The sequence below is a fragment of the Rattus norvegicus genome, chromosome 10 (assembly GCF_021556685.1).
Source record: "Rattus norvegicus strain SHRSP/BbbUtx chromosome 10, alternate assembly SHRSP_T2T, whole genome shotgun sequence".
Lineage (NCBI taxonomy): Eukaryota > Metazoa > Chordata > Mammalia > Rodentia > Muridae > Rattus > Rattus norvegicus.
In genome coordinates, this window is record NC_141543.1 from 18205195 (window position 1) to 18227377 (window position 22183).

At 39.2% G+C, this 22183-nt stretch overlaps 1 protein-coding gene across 1 annotated transcript; it reads right to left on the minus strand.

Moving 5' to 3' along the window:
• Nucleotides 1-19339: 19339 nt before the first annotated feature.
• On the minus strand, nucleotides 19340-20281 carry Or1f27 (olfactory receptor family 1 subfamily F member 27). Its single transcript, NM_001000978.1, is given in 1 exon segment — nucleotides 19340-20281. A coding segment is annotated over 1 exon segment (942 nt).
• Between the last annotated feature and the right edge of the window lie 1902 nt (nucleotides 20282-22183).

A 22183-nucleotide genomic window follows, 5' to 3' on the forward strand; every position in this document is an offset into this window, starting at 1 on the left:
AAAAATCAAGTGACCATAGGTGTGTGGGTTCATTTCTGGGTCTTCAATTCTATTCCATTGGTCTATCTGTCTGTCTCTGTACCAATACCATGCAGTTTTTATCACTATTGCTCTGTAATACTGCTTGAGTACAGGGATAGTGATTCCCCCTGAAGTGCTTTTATTGTTGAGGATAGTTTTAGCTATCCTGGGTTTTTTGTTATTCCAGATGAATTTGCAAATTGTTCTGTCTAACTCTATGAAGAATTGGGTTGGGATTTTGATGGGGATTACATTGAATTTGTAGATCGCTTTTGGTAAAGTGGCCATTTTTACTATATTATTCCTGCCAATCCATGAGCATGGGAGACCTTTCCATCTTCTGATATCTTCAATTTCTTTCTTCAGAGGCTTGAAGTTCTTATCATACATATCTTTTAACTTACTTGGTTAAAGTCACATTGAGGTATTTTATATTATTTGGAACTATTATGAAGGGTGTCATTTCCTTAATTTCTTTCTCGGCTTGTTTCTCTTTCGTGTAGAGGAAGGCTACTGATTTATTTGAGTAAATTTTATACACAGCCACTTGGCTGAAGGTGTTTATCAGGTTTAGTAGTTCTCTGGTGGAACTTTGGGATCACTTAAGTATAAAATCATATCGTCTGCAAATCGTGTTTTTTTGACTTCTTCCTTTACAATCTGTATCCCTTTGATCCCCTTTTGTTGTCTGATTGCTCTGACTAGGATTTCGAGAACTATATTGAATAAGTAGGGAGAGAGTGGGCAGCCTTGTCTAGTCCCTGATTTTAGTGGGATTCCTTCAAGTTTCACTCCACTTAGTTTAATATTAGGTACTGGTTTGCAGTATATGGCTTTTACTATGTTTAGGTATGGGCCTTGAATTCCAGTTCTTTCCAGGACTTTTATCATGAAGGGGTATGGAATTTTGTCAAATGCTTTCACAGCATCTAATGAAATGATCATGTGGATTTTATCTTTCAGTTTGTTTATATAGTGGATTATGTTGATGGTTTTCCATATATTAAATCATCCCTGGATACCTGGGATGAAGCCTACTTGAACATGATGGATGATTGTTTTGATGTGCTCTTGCATTTGGTTTGCAAGAATTTTATTGAGTATCTTTGCGTTGATATTCATAAGGGAAATTGGTCTGAAGTTCTCTTTCTATGTTGGGTCTTTGTGTGGTTTTGGTATAAGTAATTGTGATTTCATAGATGGAATTTGGTATCTATCTGTTTCAATTTTGTAGAATAGTTTGGATAGTATTGGTATAAGGTCTTTTATGAAGGTTTGATAGAATTCTGCACTGAACCCGTCTAGACCTGGGCTCCTTTTGGTTGGAAGACCTTCAGTGACTGCTTCTATTTCTTTAGGAGTTATGGGGTTGTTTAAATGGTTTATCTGTTCCTGATTTAACTTCGGGACCTGGTATCTCTCTAGGAAATTGTCCATTTCCTGCAGATTTTCAAGCTTTGTTGAATATAGGCTTTTGTAGTAGGATCTGAATTTTTGAATTTCCTCTGAATCTGTAGTTATGTCTCCCTTTTCATTTCTGATTTTGTTAATTTGGACACACTCTCTGTGTCCTCTCATTAGTCTGGCTAAGGGTTTATCTATCTTGTTGACTTTCTCAAAGAACCAACTTTTGGTTCTATTGATTCTTTCTATGGTCCTTTTTGTTTCTACTTGGTTGATTTCAGCTCTGAGTTTGATTATTTCCTGTCTTCTACTCTTCCTGGGTGTATTTGCTTCTTTTTGTTGTAGAGCTTTTAGGTGTGTTGTTAAGCTCCTGATATATGCTCTCTCCTGTTTCTTTCTGCAGGCACTCAGAGCTATGAGTATTCCTCTTAGCATGGCTTTCATTGTGTCCCATAAGGTTGGGTATGTTGTACTTTCATTTTCATTAAATTCTAAGAAGTCTTTAATTTCTTTCTTTATTTCTTCCTTGACCAGGTTATCATTGAGTAGAGCATTGTACAACTTCCATATATATGTGGATATTCTTCCCTTATTTTTATTGAAGACCAGCTTTAGCCCATGGTGGTCTGGTAGGACGCATGGGATTATTTCTATCTTTCTGTATTTGTTGAGGCCTGTTTTATGACCAATTATTTGTTCAATTTTGGATAAAGTTCCATGAGGTGGAGAGAAGAAGGTATATCCTTTTGTTTTAGGATAGAATGTTCTATAAATATCTGTTAATTCCATTTGGTTCATGACTTCTCTTAGTCTGTCTATGTCTCTGTTTAAATTTCTGTTTCCAATATCTGTCCATTGATGAGAATGGGGTGTGGAAATCTCATCCTATTATTGTGTGAGGTGCAATGTGTGCTTTGAGCTTTAGTAAGGTTTCTTTTATGTATGTAGGTGCTCTTGTATTTGGAGCATAGATATTTAGGATTGAGAGTTCATCTTGGTGGATTTTTCCTTTGATGAATATTTAGTGTCCTTCCTTATCTTTTTTGATGACATTTGGTTGAAAATCAATTTTATTCGATATTAGAATGGCTACTCCAGCTTGCTTCTTCAGACCATTTCCTTGGAAAGTTGTTTTCCAGCCTTTTACTTTGAGGTAGTGTCTATCTTTGTCTCTGAGGTGTGTTTCCTGTAGGCAGCAAAATGTTGGGTCCTCACTGCTTATCCAGTTTGTTAATCTGTGTATTTTTATTGGGGAATTGAGTCCATTGATGTTGAAAGATATTAAGGAATAGTGATTTTTGCTTCCTGTTATATTCGTGTTTGGATGTGAGATTATGTTTTTGCTTGTCTTCTCTTTGCTTTGTTGCAAAACGATTAATTTCTTGCTTTGTCTAGGGTGAAGCTAGCCTCCTTGTGTTGAGCATTACCATTTATTATCCTTTGTTGGGCTGGATTTGTAGAAAGATATTGTGTAAATTTGGTTTTGTCATGGAATATCTTGGTTTCTCCATCTATGTTAATTGAGAGTTTTGCTGAATACAGTAACCTGGGCTGACATTTGTGTTCTCTTAGGGTCCGTATGGCATCTGTCGAGGATATTCTGGCTTTCATAGTCTCTGGTGAGATGTCTGGTGTAATTCTGATAGGTCTGCCTTTATATGTCACTTGACCTTTTCCCTTACTGCTTTTAAAATTCTTTCTCTGTTTTCTGCATTTGATGTTTTGACTATTATGTGTTTAGAGGAATTTCTTTTCTGTTCCAATCTATTTGGAGTTCTATAGGCTTCTTGTATGTTTATGGGCATCTCTTTCTGTAGGTTAGGGAAGTTTTCTATGATTTTATTGAAGATATTTACCAGTCCTTTGAGTTGGGAGTCCTCACTCTCTTCTATACCTATTATCCTTAGGTTTGATATTCTCATTTTGTCCTGGATTTCCTGTATGTTTTGGGCCAGTAGCTTTTTCTGTTTTATATTATCTTTGACATTTGTGTCAATAATTTCTATGGAATTTTCTGTTTCTGACATTCTCTTTTCTATCTCTTGCATTCTGTTGGCGATGCTTGTATCTACAACTCCTTGTCTCTTCCTTTGCTTTTCTATATCCAAGGTTGTCTCCCTTTGTGCTTTCTTTATTGCTTCTATTTCCATTTTTAATTCCTTAATCTGTTTCATTGTGTTTTCCTGTAATTCTTTCAGGGATTTTTGCATTTCTTTTCTGTAGGCTTCTGCTTGTTTATTTGTGTTTTCCTGTATTTCTCTAAGGGAGTTCTATATGTCTTTCTTGAAGTCCTTCATCATCATGATCAAATGTGATTTTAAATCTAGATCTTGGTTTTCTGGTGTGTTTGGATATTCAGTGTTTGCTTTGGTGGGAGAATTGGGCTCTGATGATGCCATGTAGTCTTGTTTCTGTTGCTTGGGTTCCTGCGCTTGCCTCTTGCCATCAGGTTGTCTCTGGTGTTACCTTGTTCTGCTATTTCTGACAGTGGTTAGACCTTCCTATAGGCCTCTGTGTCAGGAGTGCTGTAGACCTGTTTTCCTGTTCTCTTTCAGCCAGTTATGGGCACAGAATGTTCTGCTTTCAGGAGTGTAGTCTTTCCTGTCTAAGGGCCTTCAGGCGTTCCTGTGAGCATGTGTCCTGAGTCCACCAGGCAAGTCACTTGGAGCAGAAAAGTTGGTCTTACCTCTGGTCTTGGGCCTGGAGTCCCTTCTCAGAGCTGAGGTTTCAGCTCTCCATGATGGCAGCAACCAGAAGTGCCTGCCCCGCCTTCACTCTGGACCCTGTGCACCCCATGTGTATTCCTTTGCTAGTGGGTTACCTCAGTCAAGATAATATTTTCTAGTACCATCCATTTGCCTGTGAAATTCATGAAATCAATGTTTCTCATAGGTGAGTGTACTGTACTGTGTAAATATATTGCATTATCTGTATCCATTTCTATGTTGAGGGATATCTGCATAGTCCACAGATTTTGGCTATCATGAATAAGGATGCTTTGAACAAAGTGGAGATGTGTCCTTGTTTATATGTTGGAGCATCCTTTTGGCATATTCCCAGGAGTGGTACAGCTGGGTCCTCAGGTAATACCATCTCTAATATTCTGAGGAACCACCTGATTGATTTCCAGAATGGTTGTATCAGCTTGCAATCCCACCAGCAATGGAGGAGTGTTTCCCTTTCTCCACATCCTCACCAGCATCTGCTGTCACCTGAGTTCTTGATCTTGACCATTCTGACTGGTATGAGGTGGAATCTCGGGGTTGTTTTGATTTGAATTTTACTGATGACTAAGGATGTTAAACATTTCTTTAGGTACTTCTCAGACATTAGAGATTCCTCAGTTGAGAATTTTTGTTTAGCTCTGTACTCCATTTTTAATAGGGTTATTTGATTCTCTGTCTAACTTCTTGAGTTATTTGTATTTATTGGATATTAGCCCTCAATCAGATATAGGGTTGGTAAAGATCTTTTCTCAATCTGTGGATTGCAGTTTTGTCCTAATGAAAATGTCCTTCACCTTGCAGAAGCTTTTCAACTTTATGAGATTCCATTTGTCAATTCTTGACTTTAGAGCATAAACCATTGGTGTTCTCTTCAAGAAATGTTCCCCTGCACCAATGTGTTTAAGGTTATTTCCTACTTACTCTTCTATTATATGCATCCTATGTGGTTTTATGTGGAGGTCCTTGATCCACTTAAACTTGATCTTTGTACAAGGTGATAAGAATGGATCAATTTGCATTCTTCTACATGCTGACCTCCAGTTGAATCAGCACCATTTGTTGAAAATGCTGTCCTTTTCCCACTGGATGGTTTTTGCCTCCTATGTCAAAGATCAAGTGAACATAGGTGTGTGGGTTCATTTCTGTGTCTTCAATTTTATTCCATTAAGCTATCTGTCTGTCTCTGAACCAATACTATGCAGTTTTTATCACTATTGCTCTGTAGTATAGCTTGAGGTCAGGGATGCCAATTCCCCCAAAAGTTCTTTTATTGTTGAGAATGTTTTTTGATATATTGGGGTTTTTTGTTATTCCAGATAAATTGGAGAATTGCTCTTTCTATCTCTGTGAAGAATTGAGTAGGATATTTGATGGGAACTGCATTGAATCTGTGGATTGCTTTTGGTAAGATGGTCATTTTCACTATGTTGATCCTGCCAGTCCATGAGCATGGGAGATCTCTCCATTTTCTGAAGTCTTCAATTTCTTTCTTCAAAGGCTTGAAGTTCTTGTCATACAGATCTTTTACTTGCTTGGTTAGAGTCACACCGAGGTATTTTATATTATTTGTGACTATTGTGAAGGGTGTCATTTCTGTAATTTCTTTATCAGTCCATTTATCCTTTGAGTAGAAGAAAGCTACTGATTTGTTTTAGTTAATTTTGTATCAAAATTAACTATATCAGAAATGAAAATGGAGACATAACAACAGAAACTGAAGACATTAAAAAATTCTTTTTCAATTTTGCTGAAGTTGTGTATCAGCTGTAGGAGTTCTCTGATGCATTTTTGGGTCACTTATGTGTTCTATCACATAATCTGCAAATAACAATATCTTGACTTCCTCCTTCCCAATTTGTATCCCTTTGATATCCTTCTCTTACCCAGTTGCTCTGGCTAGAACTTCAAATACTATTCAAATAGTACTTGATAGATTACAGACAGAGGAAGAGTGAGCAGCCTGGTCTTTTGCCTAATTTTAGTGGGATTGCTTCAAGTTTCTCTCCATTTAGTTTGATGTTGGCTATTGCCTTGTCATATATTGATTTTATTATATTTAGGTATGGACCTTGGATTCCTTTCTCTCCAATAGTTTTAGCATTAAGGGGTATTGTATTTTGTCAAAAGATTTTTCAGTGTTTAATCAGATGATAATGTGTTTTTCCCCTCTGAGTTTGTTTATATAGTGGACTATGTTGATGACTTTCCATGTATTGAACTTTCCCTCCATCCCTGGGATGAAGCCTACTTAGTCATGGTGAATGATCATTGTGATGAGTTCTTGGATTTGGTTTCCAAGATTTTATTGGGTTCTTTTTTCATCAATATTCATTAGGGAAATTGACCTGAAGTTCTCTTTCTTTGTGGGGTCTTTATGTGTTTTAGGTATCAGTGTAATTGTGGCTTATAGAATGTATTAGGCAGTATTCTTCTGTTTCTACTTTATGAAACACTTTTTTTCTCCATCTTTATTAAATTGGGTATTTCTCATTTACATTTCAATTGTTATTCCCTTTCCCAGTTTCCAGGCCAACATCCCGCTAAACAGTCCCCCTCCCCTCCTATGTGGGTGTTCCCCTCTCCATCTTCTCCCCATTACCGCCCTCCCCACAACAATCCCGTTCACTGGGGTTCAGTCTTAGCAGGACCAAGGACTTCCCCTTCCACTGGTGCCCTTACTAGACTATTCATTACCACCTATGCAACACTTTGAGAACTATTGGTACTAGGTCTTATTCAAAGGTCTGATAGAATTCTTCACTAAAACCTTCTGGTCCTGGGCTTTTTTGGTTAGGAGACTTTAATGGCTGCTTCTATTTCCTTAGGGGTTTATGGGATGGTTTAGATAGCTTATCTCATTCTTATTTAACTTTGGTACTTGGTATCTGTCTAGAAAATCATCCATTTCTTCTAGATTTTTCAGTTTTGTTGAGTACATGCTTTTGTAGTAGAATCTTATAATTTTTTATATATTCTTCAGTTTCAGTTGTTGTATCTCCATTTCCATTTCTGATTTTGTCAATTTGGATACTGTTGCTATGCGCTCTGGCTAGTTTGGTTAAGGGTTTATCTATCTAGTTGAATTTCTCAATGAAGCAGCTTCTAGTTTTTTATTTCCAGTATAGTTCTTCTGGATTCTACTTGGTTGATTTCAGCCCTGAGTTTGATTATTTCCTGCATTCTATTCCTCTTGGGTATATTTGCTTTTTTTGTTCGAGAGCATTAAGATGTGATGTAAAGGTGCTAGTGTATGATCTCTCCAATTTCTTTTTGGAGGCACTCAGAGATATGAGTTTTCCTCTTAGCACTGCTATTATGGTATCCCATAAGTTTGGGTATGTTGTGTCTCCATTTTCACCAAATTCTAAAGAGCCTTTAATTTATTTCTTTATTTCTTCCTTGACCAAGTTATCATTGAGGAGATAGTTGATCAGCTAGCATGTGTATGTGGGCTCTCTGTTGTTTTTGTTTTTATTGAAGATCAGCCTTAGTTCATGGAGGTCTGATAGAACACATAAGATTAAATCAATGTTCCTGTATTTGATGAGGTTTGTTTTGTGTACAAATAAATGGTCGATTTTGGAGGTGGTACCATGAGGTGCCAAGATGAAGGTATAGTCTTTTGTTTTAAGGTGAAATGTTCTGTAGATATCTGTTAAATGTATCTGGTCCATAACTTCTTTTGGTTTCCCTGTGTCTCTGTTTAGTTTTTGTTTCAATGATTGGTGAGAGTGAAGTGTTGAAATCTTCTACTATTGTTTTGTGAGGTTCTATGTGTGCTTTGAGATTCAGTAATGTTTCTTTTACAAATGTGGGTGCCCTTGCATTTGGGGCATAGATAGTCAGAATTGAGAGTTCATCTTGGTGGGTTTTTACTTTGATGGGTATGTTAGTGTTCTTCCCCATCTTTTTTTGTTAACTTTTAGTTGAAAGTCTGTTTTGTTGGATTTTAGAATGTCTACTCCAACTTGTTTCTTGGGACCACTTGCTTGGAATTTTTTTCCAGCCTGTTACTTTGAGGTAGTGTCTACCTTTGTCACTGATATGTGTTTCCTGTATGCAGCAAAATTCTGGGTCCTGTTTACATAACCAGCCTATGTCTTTTTTTCGGAGAATTGAGAAATATTAAGAATCAATAGTTATTTCTTCCTGTTATTTTTGTTGTTAGAAGTGTAATTGTGTTTGTGTGTTTCTTCTCTTTTGGGTTTGTTGTGAAAAGTTTAATTTCTTACTTTTTTTGATATAGTTTCCCACCTTCTCTTGGACTTTTCCTTATGATATCCTCTGGAGGGTAGGTTAGTGGAAATATTGTTTAAATTTGCCTTTCTCTTGAAACATCTTGATTTCTCCATCCATGGTAATTGAGAGTTTTGCTAGATATAGAACCTGGCTTGCCATTTTTGTTCTCTTAGGGTTTTTCTGACATCTGCCCAAAATCTTTTGGCTTTTAGAGTCTCTGTTGAGAAGTCTTGTGTAATTCTAATAGGTTTGTCATTATATGGTACTTGACCTTTTTCCCTTACAGCTATCAAAACACTTTCTTTGTTTTGTGCACTTGGTGTTTTAATTATTATATGATGGATGAACATCTCTTCTGGTCAAATCTCTTTGGAGTTCTGTAGGCTTCTTTTATTTGTATTTATGGGCATTTTTTTCATCAGGTTCAGTAAGTTTTCATCAACAATTTTGTTGAAGACTTTTCGGGTCCTGTGAGTTCAAAATCTTTACTCTAATGTAACTATTATTCTTGGGTTCAGACTTTACATTGTGTCCTTGATTTCTTGAATGTTTCGAGTTAGGTACCTTTTTTTTCTTTTAACCCTTTTTTCCCCATTGGATTATTTTTTATTTACATTTCAAATGTTATTCCCTTCCCCAGTTTCCCAGACATAAATCCCCATCCCCTTCCCATCCCCTCCCCATCCCTTTCTTCAATAAGGGTGTTCCACTCCCCATTCACCACCTTTCGTGCCCCCCCAACATTCCCCTACACCTGGGGTCCAACCTTGGCAAAACCAAGGACTTCTCCTTCCATTGGTGCCCAGCAAGGCCATCCTCTGCTACATATGCAGTTGGAGCCATGGTTCAGTCCATGTATAGCCCTTGGGTAGTGGTTTAGTCCCAGGGAGCTCAGGTTGGTTGGCACTGTTGTTCTTCTGGGGTTGCAAGCCCCTTCAGCTCTTTCAATCCTTTCTCTAATTCCTCCAATGGGGGGGGGGTCCCGTTCTCAGTTCAATGGATTGCTGCTAGCATTCACCTCTGTATTTGACATGCTCTGGTTGTATCTCTCAGGAGAGATCTATATCTGGTCCCTTTCAGCATGCACTTCTTAGCTTCATCCATCCCATCTAGTTTTGGTGGCTGTATATATATGGGCCACATGTGGGGCAGGCTCTGAATGGTCTTTCCTTCAGTCTCAGCTCTAAACTTTGCCTCCCTATCCCCTCCTATGGATATTTTTCTTCCCCCTTTAGAAAGGAGTGAAGCATCTGCATTTTGGTGATTCTTCTTCTTGAGATTCATGTGGCCCTTGGATTGCATCTGGGGTTATTCGAGATTTGGGGCTAATATGCACTTATCAATGAGTGCATACCATGTGTGTTTTCTGTGATTAGGTTAACTCTCCAAGGATGATATTTTCTAGTTCATTCCATTTGCCTATGAATTTCATGAAGTCATTGTTTTTGATAGCTGAGGAGTACTCCACTGTGTAGATGTATCCATTCCTTTGTTGAAGGGCATCTGGGTTCTTTCCAGCTTCTGGCTATTATAAATAAGACTGCTATGAACATAGTAGACCATGTGTCTTTGTTGTATGTTGGAGGATCTTTTGGGTATATGCCCAGGAGTGGTATAGCTGGGTCCTTAGAAAATGCAGTGTCCAATTTTCTAAGGAACCTCCAGACTGATTGCCAGAAAGGTTGTACCAGTCTGCAATCCCACCAACAATGGACAAGTGTTCTTCTTTCTCCACATCCTTGCCCGCATCTGCTGTCACCTGAGTTTTTTATCTTAGCTTTCCTGAGTGGTGTGAGTTGGAATTTCAGGGATGTTTTGATTTGCATTTCCTTGATGACTAATGATGTTGAACATTTCTTTAGGTACTTCTCAGACATTCAATATTCCTCAGCTGTGCAATCTTGTTTAGCTCTGTACCCCATTTTAAATAGGCTTATTTCCTCTCTGGAGTCTAATTTCTTGAGTTTTTTTTTATATTTTGGATATTAGCACTGTATCAGATATAAGACTGGTAACGATCCAATCTGTTGGTTGCCATTTTGCCCTAATGATGGTATCCTTTGCTTTACAGAAGCTTTGCAGTTTTATGAGGTCCCTTTTGCTGATTCTTGATCTTAGAGCATAAGCCATTTCTTTCTTCAGATGCATGAAGCTCTTGTCATACAGATCTTTCACTTGATTGGTTAATGTCACACGAAGGTATTTCATGTTATTTGGGACAATTATGAAGGGTACCATTTCCCTAACTTCTTTCTCACTCTGTTTATCCTTTGAGTAGAGGAAGGCTACTGATTTGTTTGAGTTAACTTTATACCCCAACACTTTGCTGAAGTTCTTTATCAGGTTTAGTATTTCTTCAGTGGAACTTTTGGGGTCACTTAAATATACTATCATATCATCTGCAAATAGTGATATTTTCACTTTTTCCTTTACAATTGTATCTCCTTGACCTCCTTCCATTGTCTGATTGCTCTGGCTAGGACTTTGAGAACTATATTGAATAACTAGGGAGAGAATGGGCGGCCTTGTCTGGTCCCTGATTTCAATGGGATTGTTGCAAGTTTCTCTCTACTTAGTTTAATGTTAACTACTGCTTTGCTGTATTTTGTTTTTACTGTGTTTCAGTATGGGCCTTGAATTCCTGCTCTTTCCAGGACTTTTATCATAAAAGGGTGTTGAATTTTATTAAAAGCTTTCACAACATCTAATGAGATGATAATGTGTTTTTTCTTTGACTTTATTTATATAGTGGGTTATGTTGATGGATTTCTGTATATTGAACCATCCCTGCATCTCTGGGATGAAGCCTACCTGATCATGATGGATGGTTGTTTTGATGTATTCTTGGATTCTGATTGTCAGAATTTTTTGAGTATTTTTGCATCTATATTCTTAAGGGAAATTGGTCTGAAGTTCTCTTTCTTTGTTGGGTTTTTGTGTGGTTTAGGTATAAAAGTAATTGTGGCTTCATAGAAGGAATTTGGTAGTGCTCCATCTGTTTCTATTTTGTGGAATACTTTGCACAGTATGGGTATGAAGTCTTCTATGAAGGTCTAACTATCTATCTGGTCCTGGACTCTTTGATTGGGAGAATTTTAATGACTGCTTCTATTTCTTTAGGAGCTATGGGGTTGTTTAGATGGTTCATCTGTTCCTAATTTAAGTTTGGTACCTGGTATTTGTCTAGAAAATTGTCCATTTCCTACAGATTTTTCCACTTTTGTTGAATATAGGCTTTTGTAGTAGGGTCTGATAGTTGTTTGAATTTCCTCAGATTCTGTTGTTAGGTCTCCCTTTTCATTTCTGATTTTATTAATTTGAATATACTCTCTGTGCCCTCTGGTTAGTCTGGCTAAGGGTTTATCTATCTTGTTGATTTTCTCAAAGAACCAGCTCCTGGTTTTGTTGATTCTATGTATACTCCTTTTTGTTTCTATTTGGTTGATTTCAGTCCCAAGTTTGATTATTTCCTGCTTTCTACTCCTCTTCAGGGTATTTGATTTTTTTGTTCTAGAGCTTTAAGATGTACTGTCAAGCTGTGTATGTATTCTCTCTCCTGTTTCTTTTTGCAAGCACTCAGAGCTATGAGCATTCCTTTTAGCCCGACTTTCATTGTGTCCCATAAGTTTGGGTATGTTGTGCTTCATTTTCATTAAGTTCTAAGAAGTCATTAGTTTCTGTCTTTATTTCTTCCTATGTTAGGTTATCATTGAGTACAGAGTTTTTCAGCTTCCATGTGTATGTGGCCTTTCTGTCATAATTGTTGTTATTGAAGACCAGCCTTAGTCAGTAGGGATCTGATAGAATGCATGGGATTACTGCTATCTTCCTGTATCTTTTGAGGTGTGTTTTGTGACCAATTATATGGTCAGTTTTGGAGAAGGCACCATGAGGTGCTGAAAAGAAGATAAATCCTTTTGTTTTAGTATGCAATGTTCTATAAATGCCTGTTAAGTCCATTTGGTTCATAATTTCTGTAAGTTTCTCTATGTCTCTGTTTAATTTCTGTTTCCATAATTTGTCCATTGATGAGAATGGGGTGTTGAAATCTTCTACTATTATTGTGTGAGGTGCAATATGTGATTTGAACTTTAGTAAGGTTTCTTTTATGAATGTAGGTGCCCTTGAATTTGGAGCATAGATACTTAGTATTGAGAGTTCCTGTTGGTGGATTTTTCCTTTGATGGATATGAAGTGTCCTTCTTTATCATTTTTGATGACTTTTGGTTGAAAGTCTGTTTTATTTGATATTAAAATGGCTGCTTCACCTTGTTTCTTCAGGCCATTTGCTTGGAAAGTTGTTTTCCAGCCTTTTACTCTGAGGTAGTGTCTGTCTTTGTCTCTGAGGTGTGTTTCCTATATGCAGCAAAATGCTGGCCCCTCTTTATGTATCCAGTCTGTTAGTCTATGTCTTTTTATTGGGGAACTGAGTTCATTGATGTTGAGAGATATTAAGGAATAGTGGGTGTTGCTTCCTGTTATTTTTATTGTTAAAAGGAGAATTATCTCTCTTCTTTTGCTTTCATTGAAATCAGATTAATTTCTTGCTTTTTCTAGGGTGTAGTTTCCCTCCATTTGTTGGAGTTTTGTATCTATCATCCTTTGTAGGCCTGGATTTGAAGAAAGGTATTGTGTAAATTTGGTTTTGTCATGGAATATCTTGGTTTCTCCATCTATGTTAATTAAGGGTTTTGCTGGATATAGTACCCTGATCTGGCATTTGTGCTCTCTTAAGGTCTATAGGACAACTGCCCAGTATCTTCTGAATTTCATAGTCTCTGGTATGAAGTCTGGTGTAATTCGTATAGGACTCCATTTATATGTTGCTTGAAATTTTTCCCTTACTGCTTTTAATATTCTTTTTTCTTTTGTGCATTTGGTGTTTTGACTATTATATGTTTAAAGGAATTTCTTTTCTGGTCCAATCTATTTGGGATTCTATAGGCTTCTTGTATGTTTATGGGTATCTCTTTCTTTAGGTTAGGGAAGTTTTCTTTTATAATTTTGCTGAGGATATTTACTGGCCCTTTAGGAGTCTTTGCTCTCTTCCAAACCTATTATCCTTAGGTTTCATCTTTTCATTGTGTCCTGGATTTCCTGGATATTTTGGGCAAGAACCTTTTCGCATTTTACATTATCTTTAATGATTTTGTTGATGTTTTCTATGGCATCTTCTGCCCCTGAGATTCTCTCTTCTATTTCTTGTATTCTGTTGGTGATGCTTGCATCTATGACTCCTGATCTCTTCCCTAGGTTTTCTATATCCAGGGTTTATGCTCCCTTTATGCTTTCTTTATTGTTTCTATTTCCATTTTTAAATCCTGTATGGTTTTCTTAAATTCCTTCACCTGTTTGGTTGTGTTTTCCTGTAATTCTTTAAAGGATATTTGTGTTTCTCTTTTAAAGGTTTCTACTTGTTTATTTGTGTTGTCCTGTATTTCTTCTTTTAATTTTTTATTAGATATATTTCTTTACTTACATTGCAAATATTATTCCCCTTCACCGTTTCCTGCCAATAAGCCCCCATTCCATGTCCTCCCCATAGGTGTGTGGGTTCATTTCTGGGTCTTCAATTCTATTCCACTGCCCTATCTGCCTGTCTCTTTACCAAAACCATACAGTTTTTATGACTATTGCTCTGTAATACTGCTTGAGTTCAGGGATAGTGATTCCCCCAGAAGTCCTTTTATTGTTGAGGATAGTTTTAGTTATCCTGGGTTTTTTGTTATTCCAGATGAATTTGCAAATTGTTCTGTCTAACTCTACAAAGAATTGAGTAGGAATTTTGATGGGGATTGCATTGAAACTGTAGATCGCTTTTGGTAAAATGGCCATTTTTACTATATTAATCCTGCCAATCCATGGGCATGGCAGATCTTTCCATCTTCTGAGGTCTTCTTCAATTTCTTTCTTCAGAATCTTGAAGTTCTTGTCATACAGATCTTTCACTTGCTTGGTTAAAGTCACACCAAGACATTTTATATTATTTGGGACTAATGGGAAGGGTGTCATTTCTTTAATTTCTTTCTCAGCCTGTTTATCCTTTGAGTAGACAAAGCCTACTGATTTGTTTGAGTTAATTTTATACCCTGACACTTTGTTGAAGTTATTTATTGGGTTAAGTAGTTCTCTGGTGGACCCTTTGGGATCACTTTAAGCACACTATCATATCATCTGCAAATAGTGGTATTTTGATTTCTTCCCTTCCAATTTCTATGCTTTTGACCTTGTTTCCCTGTCTGATTGCTCTGACTAGGACTTCGAGTACTATATTGTATAAGTAGGGAGAGAGTGGGCAGCCTTTTCTAGTCCCTGATTTTAGTGGGATTGCTTCAAGTTTCTCTCCATTTAGTTTTATGTTAGCTACTGGTTTGCTGTATATTGCTTTTACTATGTATGTATATGTATACTAGATATGGGCCTTGGGGCTGGAAAGATGGCTCAGTGGTTAAGAGCACTGACTGCTTTTCTAGAGGTCCCAAGTTCAAAGCCCACCAAACACATGGTGGCTCACAACCATCTGTAATGGGATCTGATACCATCTTCTGGTGTGTCTGAAGACAGCTACAGTGTACTTAATATAATAAATAAATCTTTAGATATGGGCCTTGAATTCCTTTTCTTTCCAGGACTTTTATTGTGAAGGGGTGTTGAATTTTGTCAAATGCTTTCTCAGCATCTAATGAAATGATCATGTGGTTCTTATCTTTGAGTTTGTTTATATAGTGAATTACATTGATGGATTTTCATATATTAAACCATCCCTGCATCCCTGGAATGAAGCCTACTTGATCATGATGGATGATCGTTTTGATGTATTCTCGGATTCAATTTGCAAGAATTTTATTGAATATTTTTGCATCAATATTCATAAGGGAAATTGGTCTAAAGTTCTCTTTCTGTGTTGGGTCTTTGTGTGGTTTACATATAAGAGTAATTGTGGCTTCATAGAAAGAATTTGGTAGCGCTCTGTCTGTTTCAATTTTGTGGAATAGTTTGGACAGTATTGGTATGAAGGTCTGATAGAATTCTGCACTCACCCCATCTGGACCTGTCCTGTATTTCTTTAAGGGAGTTATTCATGTCCTTCTTAAAATCCTCCATCATCATCATAAAGTGTGATTTTAAACCCAAATCTTTATGTTACAGTGTGTTTGGGTATCCAGTATTTGCTTTGATGGGAGAACTGGTCTCTGATGATGACAAGTAGTGATGGTTTCTGTTGCTTAGGTTCCTCCGCTTACCTCTCACCATAGGTTGTCTCTGGTGTTAGCTTGTCTTTCTGTTTCTGACAGTGGCTTGACTGTCCTGTAGGACTGTGTGTCAGCACTCTTGTAGACCTGTTTTCTTTCACCTGACCTGGAAACAGAATGCCACTCCTAGGTTTGTGTGACTTGAAGCCTCCAGGTGGGTTGCTTGGCACAAGTTGGTCTTACCTCTGCTCTCAGGTGTGTACACACTCCGGGTGACTGACTTTCAGCTCTTGGCACAGGCAGAAACCTGAAGTGTCCTTCCCCTGACTGCTCATAGGTCCCTCTGCCCAGGGGACACAGATGGCACTAGGCAGTTTCCTCTTGGGTCAGGAATGTGGGCAGAAAGTAGTTGTCTCCTCTGAGTTCCCAGGGTTGTCTGCACTTCTGAGGGTCCAGCTTTCTCCCCGACGAGATTTGGGTGGAGGGAGCTGTGGGACTGGTTCAGTTCAGTTCCAGGCACAGGCAGAAACCAACAGGTTCCTGCCACTGATTGCTCTTATATTCCTGTATCCAGAGGCCACTATGCAGGTTTCTCTTGGGCCAGAAATGTGAACAGAAGTGGACAGAAGTGGCAGTCTCCCCTGAGGTTTTAGGATTGTCCACATTTCTGGGATTACAGGTCTCTCCCCCACAGGATTTAGATGCAGGGAGCTGTGTGACTGGATCAGTTCAGTTCTGGGCTTAGGCATAAACCAGCAGGCTCCTACCACTGACTGCTCCTATATTCCTGTAACCAGGGGCCACTATGCAGGTTCCTCTTGGGCCAGGAATGTGAGCAAAAGTGGGCAGTAGTGGAGGTCTCCCATGAGGTCTCAGGATTGTCCAAACTTCTAAGAGTTCAGCTCTCTCCCCCATGGGATTGCATGCAGGGGGGTATGGGATTGGTTTAGCTAAATCCATTTGCATTTTCAAAAGCAAAAGACTCAATTATTGCCTTTCTTGCTGCTGAATCTGATACACTCCTTTCCACAGCTGAGTTTAGCCTTTGTAAAAAGTCAGGAAAGTTTTCTTTTGGAACTTGCATTACTTGAGGAAATGGTTCAAGTCCTTTCCCTGATTCTGTGATTCTGTTCAAGGCATGTAGGGCTGTCAGTAGACACAATGTCAGAGTTTCTTCATCATATATAGTCTGTACCTCTGCCTCAGCAAAGTGAGCTTTACCAAACAACTGATTTTTGGAAATCTCTCTACCCCTGGCTCTATTTTATCCTGCTATCTCTTTTGCCCCTTTTTGAAACCATGAGAACCATTGTAAATGTGGCCCAAGTTCTAGTATTTTCTTTGCCATATCCTTACAGAGAGAGGGGAGAAAGAGCGAGCGAGCGAGCGAGAGAGAGAGAGAGAGAGAGAGAGAGAGAGAGAGAGAAACTGAGCCTGCCAAAGACTTTTGAAACTTCAAAGCCCACTTCCAGTAACTCAATTGCCACAAGTAACATACCTCCCACAAAAAAGCCACACCTCTTAATCCTTCCCTAAATTGTCCACCAACTAAGGACTAGACATTCAAATATATGAGTCCATTGGAAACATTCATTCAAACCTCCACACCAGGTAATTTCCTCAATTGCTCTTCACCTTATTTTTAGACAAGAGCTCCTCCTGAGCCCAGTAATCGCCTATCATGACTAGTATACCTAGCTATCTTGTCTTAGGGATACACTATTTCTGCCTCTCCAGGCATAACATTAGAGGTAGCCACCATGTTGGCATGCATTGTACATTGGTCTAAGAATCTGGACTTGCTCCCCATACTTGCATAGTAAACATTTATACACTGCACCTTCTACAAAGTCCCAGTAGATAGAGTTTGAATAATTGAGTCTTGATTCAACAGTGGGTGCATGTCTGGAAAACAAATTAAAGTAACCCTTCCTGAAGTGTACCATTTTGGGACTAGAAATATTAGGGCCAGGGACAGCAAATGATGTTCTTGACAGTTGTCTCAGAATGGCAAAAGGCAGCACCTTTTGCTTCCATTATCCAGATCTGGTTCTCAAATGGATGCTCTTCTGAGGCTCAGTTCTAATGCTCTCCAGGGAAACAGAACCAACACTCAAAAGTATGAAAGTATATATTCTGATACACACACACACACACACACACACACACACACACACACACACACTAATTCTATGACAGTCTGAGATCCATAAAAAGACCTCATCAAACAACAGAATAAACTCTATTGGTTTTTTTTCCATAGTAAAAGTTATGGAGGAGACTAGCAACAGTGACTATAAAAGTAATAACTTCTTCCAGGCAGTTGTGGCACACACCTTCACTAACAGCACTTGGGTGGCAAAGGCAGGCAGATCTCTGAGTTCAAGGCCAGCCTGCTCTACAGAGTGAGTTCTAGGACAGACAGGAGTCCCAAAAAAACACTCTCTTAAAACTAACCAAAGAAACAAGTTAAGAAACAAAGAATAATTTCAATCCTCTTCTATTCATTGCCCTACTGGTGAACTGAGAGTCATCAGAACCTTGTACCAGGGACTGCCTCTCCTCCTTGTTCTCAGCATGCAGGGTCAGCATATAAGAATACAATGTACAGAAAAGTGTCAACTGTTCAACATGGAGTTTGCTCCTTAGGCAATAAATCGTTAGGCAATCCCAATATGCAAATTAACATGTAACGCTTATCTCTCAAACAGTCCTCCAAACAGGGGTATCACTTAGGTGTCTCAGGAGATAAAGGCACTTGCCACAAAGATAGAATATGTGAGTTGGGTTCCTAGGACCCACACAGTTGAAAGGAGATAACTCACTCCTGAAAGTTGTCCTCTGACTTCCACCTTACAACTCCTGACATGCATGTACACACGCACACACACACACATACACACACACACACATACACACATACACAGAAAAACATGTTCATGCACACAGACACACACAGACAACTTAAATTAAGATAAAAAACAAAAATATTTTTGAATATGTATATTAGAAACAAGGTCAAACTCTGTAGCCTTAGTTGACCTAGGGCTTTCTAAGCAACCAGGTTTGCCTCAAAATCACATGCCTCTGTGTGTAGCAACATTCTTAGCTCAAAGTTAGTCTTATTTAAACAGGAAATGGTTCAAACTGTAAGCAGCTTCACTTCCAAACATGAGAGACTGATTTAATCCTCAGAACCAATGTAAAAGGCAGGACTCAGTTGAACACTTTTATAATCCCATGGTTGAGCAGATGAGAACCAGAGGATCCTGGGGGACATTGGCCAGGTAGTCTAGCCTGATTGATGAGCCTATGGACTCCTGAGAGGCACTGTCTTAAAAAGAGGATGTATGGATCCTGAGACATGACATCCAAGGTTGACCTCTCTCTTCTACTCACACATTCACAAACTTATACCAAACATATGAGCATGCAGCAGGAGAGACAGGGAGATGTACAAAAAGTAAGGACTTGGCCTACACACAAAATAATTTCATACTTCAGATGAATGCCTGCAGAATGTAGTTCAGTGGTTGAGCTTCCATAGCATGTGCTGAGTTCCATCCTTAGAACCCCCAAAACAAACAACACAAAATAAATTCCATCACTTGATAAATCCACCCATACACCTAATGAATAAAATACCCCTAACAAACAATGGCTAAATAATTTTGTGACTGAGGCTAATACAGTCCTGTGGCTGCATTCTGCTTGACTCTGAAATGTGGTAGGGAACAAGCATTAGTCCAACTCTTTTCACTGGACAGAAAAATGTCCTCTGAAGACCAGTTTTCTTAGGGCCCCTTTCAGGTCCCTGTTCCTTAGGCTATAAATAAAAGGGTTCAGCATGGGAGTCACCACTGTGTACAACACAGTTGCTGCCGTGTCCTTTTCAGATGAATGGACAGATGAGGGGCTAAAATAAACAGCGATGATGGTGCCATAAAAGAGGCAGACCACAGCCAGGTGCGAGCCACAGGTGGAGAAAGCTTTCCGTCCTCCCCTAAGGGATGAAACTCTGAGGATTGCATCAGTGATGTAGATGTAAGAGATGAGGATGCAGACAAATGGGGTGACCATGATCACAGCTCCCTCTGTAAGAATCATCAGCTCATTGAGATGTGTGTCTGAGCAGGAGAGTTTAAGGAGAGGAGTCACATCACAGAAGAAGTGGGGGATGATGTTGTCCCCACAGAAGGAGAGTTGAGCCATGAGCAGAGTGTGCAACAGAGCATTCAGGCTGGCAGTGACCCATGATCCAGCCACTAACATGACACAGACCTTATAAGTCATCTGTGTTGTGTAGTGTAAAGGATTGCATATGGCCACAAATCGATCATAGGCCATCACAGCCAGCAGGAAATTGTCCATGTCTGTAAGTTTAAAGATAAAATACATCTGTGTGAGACATCCAGAGAAGGAAATGGCCTGACTCCGGAGCATGTAGTTGGCCAGTACCTTGGGGACAGTGGTGGAGGAGAAGCAGACATCCACAAAGGACAGGTTGCTGAGGAAGAAGTACATGGGGGTGTGCAGGCGGGAGTCTGTGCTGATGGCCAGGATGATGAGCAGATTTCCCAGGACAGTGGCCAGGTACATGATGAGGAAGAGCAGGAAGAGGAGCTGCTGCTGCTGGGGCTGCCTGGAGAGTCCCAGGAGGAGGAACTCGGAGATGCTCGACTGGTTGGTGCTGCTCATGAGTCTGAGGTCACAGAGGTTAATAGAAGACAATAAAGTCAAAATCCTGAAGTCAAAATCACACTGATAGGATTCCAGGCAGAGTCATGTTTTTAAATCAATTCATACAGTGGCCAACAGGATATGACCACGCCATCCACACATTTTCATTCCAACACTCAGCCCTGATGTATTGCTTACCTGTAAATCCCTCAGGCCACACAGACTCTAAGAATATCTGTGTATATTTCACACCTCTTACCTCTCCAGCCACCTCAGACACAACTCAGAAGAACATCAGGGTAACAGTTTGTTAGTTCTGTCTTTAACTCATATGATAACCATTGGATTCGGGGCTTCTAAATTGCCTCCCTACCTCTGGAAGAAGTTGCAAGGAGGTGTCTAAAATAATGTTACTTCTTAATAATTAAATGTTTATGTCTCACTGCTGTAACCTTGCCTGGAGGGAGGATGGTGCTATCCAATGCTGTTCAATGTGATCTAATCGCAGGGTCTGTGATGTCTAGAAACACTGGCAAGCACTGAGTAAGTGAGGAGCAGACAGTTGGTTCTTGGTCTTCTGAGCACAGAAGATGTTCAGAATGATCGCAGAGAATCATTTACAGAAGTCTCTTTGGCCACTGGGACCAGGATCCCTCAGAGCCTCATTAGACACAAGAAGAAAGAAACTTCTATAAGCATCTTTGGCCCCTTTGGACCAAATGATGATGACAGAGAATGTTACAAAGTTTACATACAACAGTTTACTCAGAATGGACAATCATCAGAAATGAATCCACCTTGGTAGACACAGGTCCCAGATGGCACTATATAACACATCGATTCTCATTACCTTTAAGATCTGAGCCTATATCTACTGGTGGGGTGGGAAAATCTTGTCATTCTGGTATGTGTGATGTAATTTTTGCTTTCTTGTGTCCTTTTTTATTTTATTTTTCATAGATATTTTATGTATTTACATTTCAAATTTTATTCCCTTCCCCCCCCCTTTCCCATACTCTCTCCACCTCCCCCTACCTCTGTGAGGATATTCCCACTCATATCCACCCACTCACACCTTAATGCCCTGGCATTATCCTACATCTGGGAAACGAGCCTTCACAGGACTTAGAGCTTCTTAACCTCCTGTTGATGCTGGACAATGTCATCCTTTGTTACATATGCAGCTGGAGCCATGGGCCTCTCCATGCGTACTCATTGGTTTGTAGTTTAGTACCTGGGAGCTCTCTTGGGGTCTGGTTGGTTGATATTATTGATCTTCCTATGAGGTTGCAAACCCCTTCAGCTCCTTCACTCTTTTCTCTAATTCCTCCATTAGGGTCGCCATGCTCAGTCCAATGATGAGCTGCAAGCATCCTCATGTGTATCAGTAGGGCTCTAGCAGAGCCTCTCAGGAGACATCCATATCAGTCTCTGTCAGTAAGCACTTCTTGGCATCAGCAATAATGACTGGGTTTGGTTGCTGCAAATGGGATGGATTCCCAGGTGGGTCAGTCTCTGGATGATATTTTCTTCAGTCCATGCTCCGCTCTTTGTCCCTGTATTTCCCCCTTGTATTTTGTTATCCCTTTGAAAATGGATGGACGCATCCACATTTTGGTCTTTCTTCTCCCTGAGCATCATATGAATTTTCTGTGAGTTTTTTCTTAGGTATTCCAAGCTTTTGAGCTAATAATATCCATTTACCAGTGAGTGCAAATTATGTGTGTTCTTTTGTGACTTGGTTTCCTCACTCAGTATGATATTTTCTACTTCCATCTATTTGCCTAAGAATTTCATGTAGTCATTGTTTTCAATAGCTGAGTAGTACTTCATTGTGTAAATATATCACATTTTCTGTGTCCATTCCTCTGATGAATAACATCAGGGTTCTTTCCATGTTCTGGCTCTTATAAATAAGGC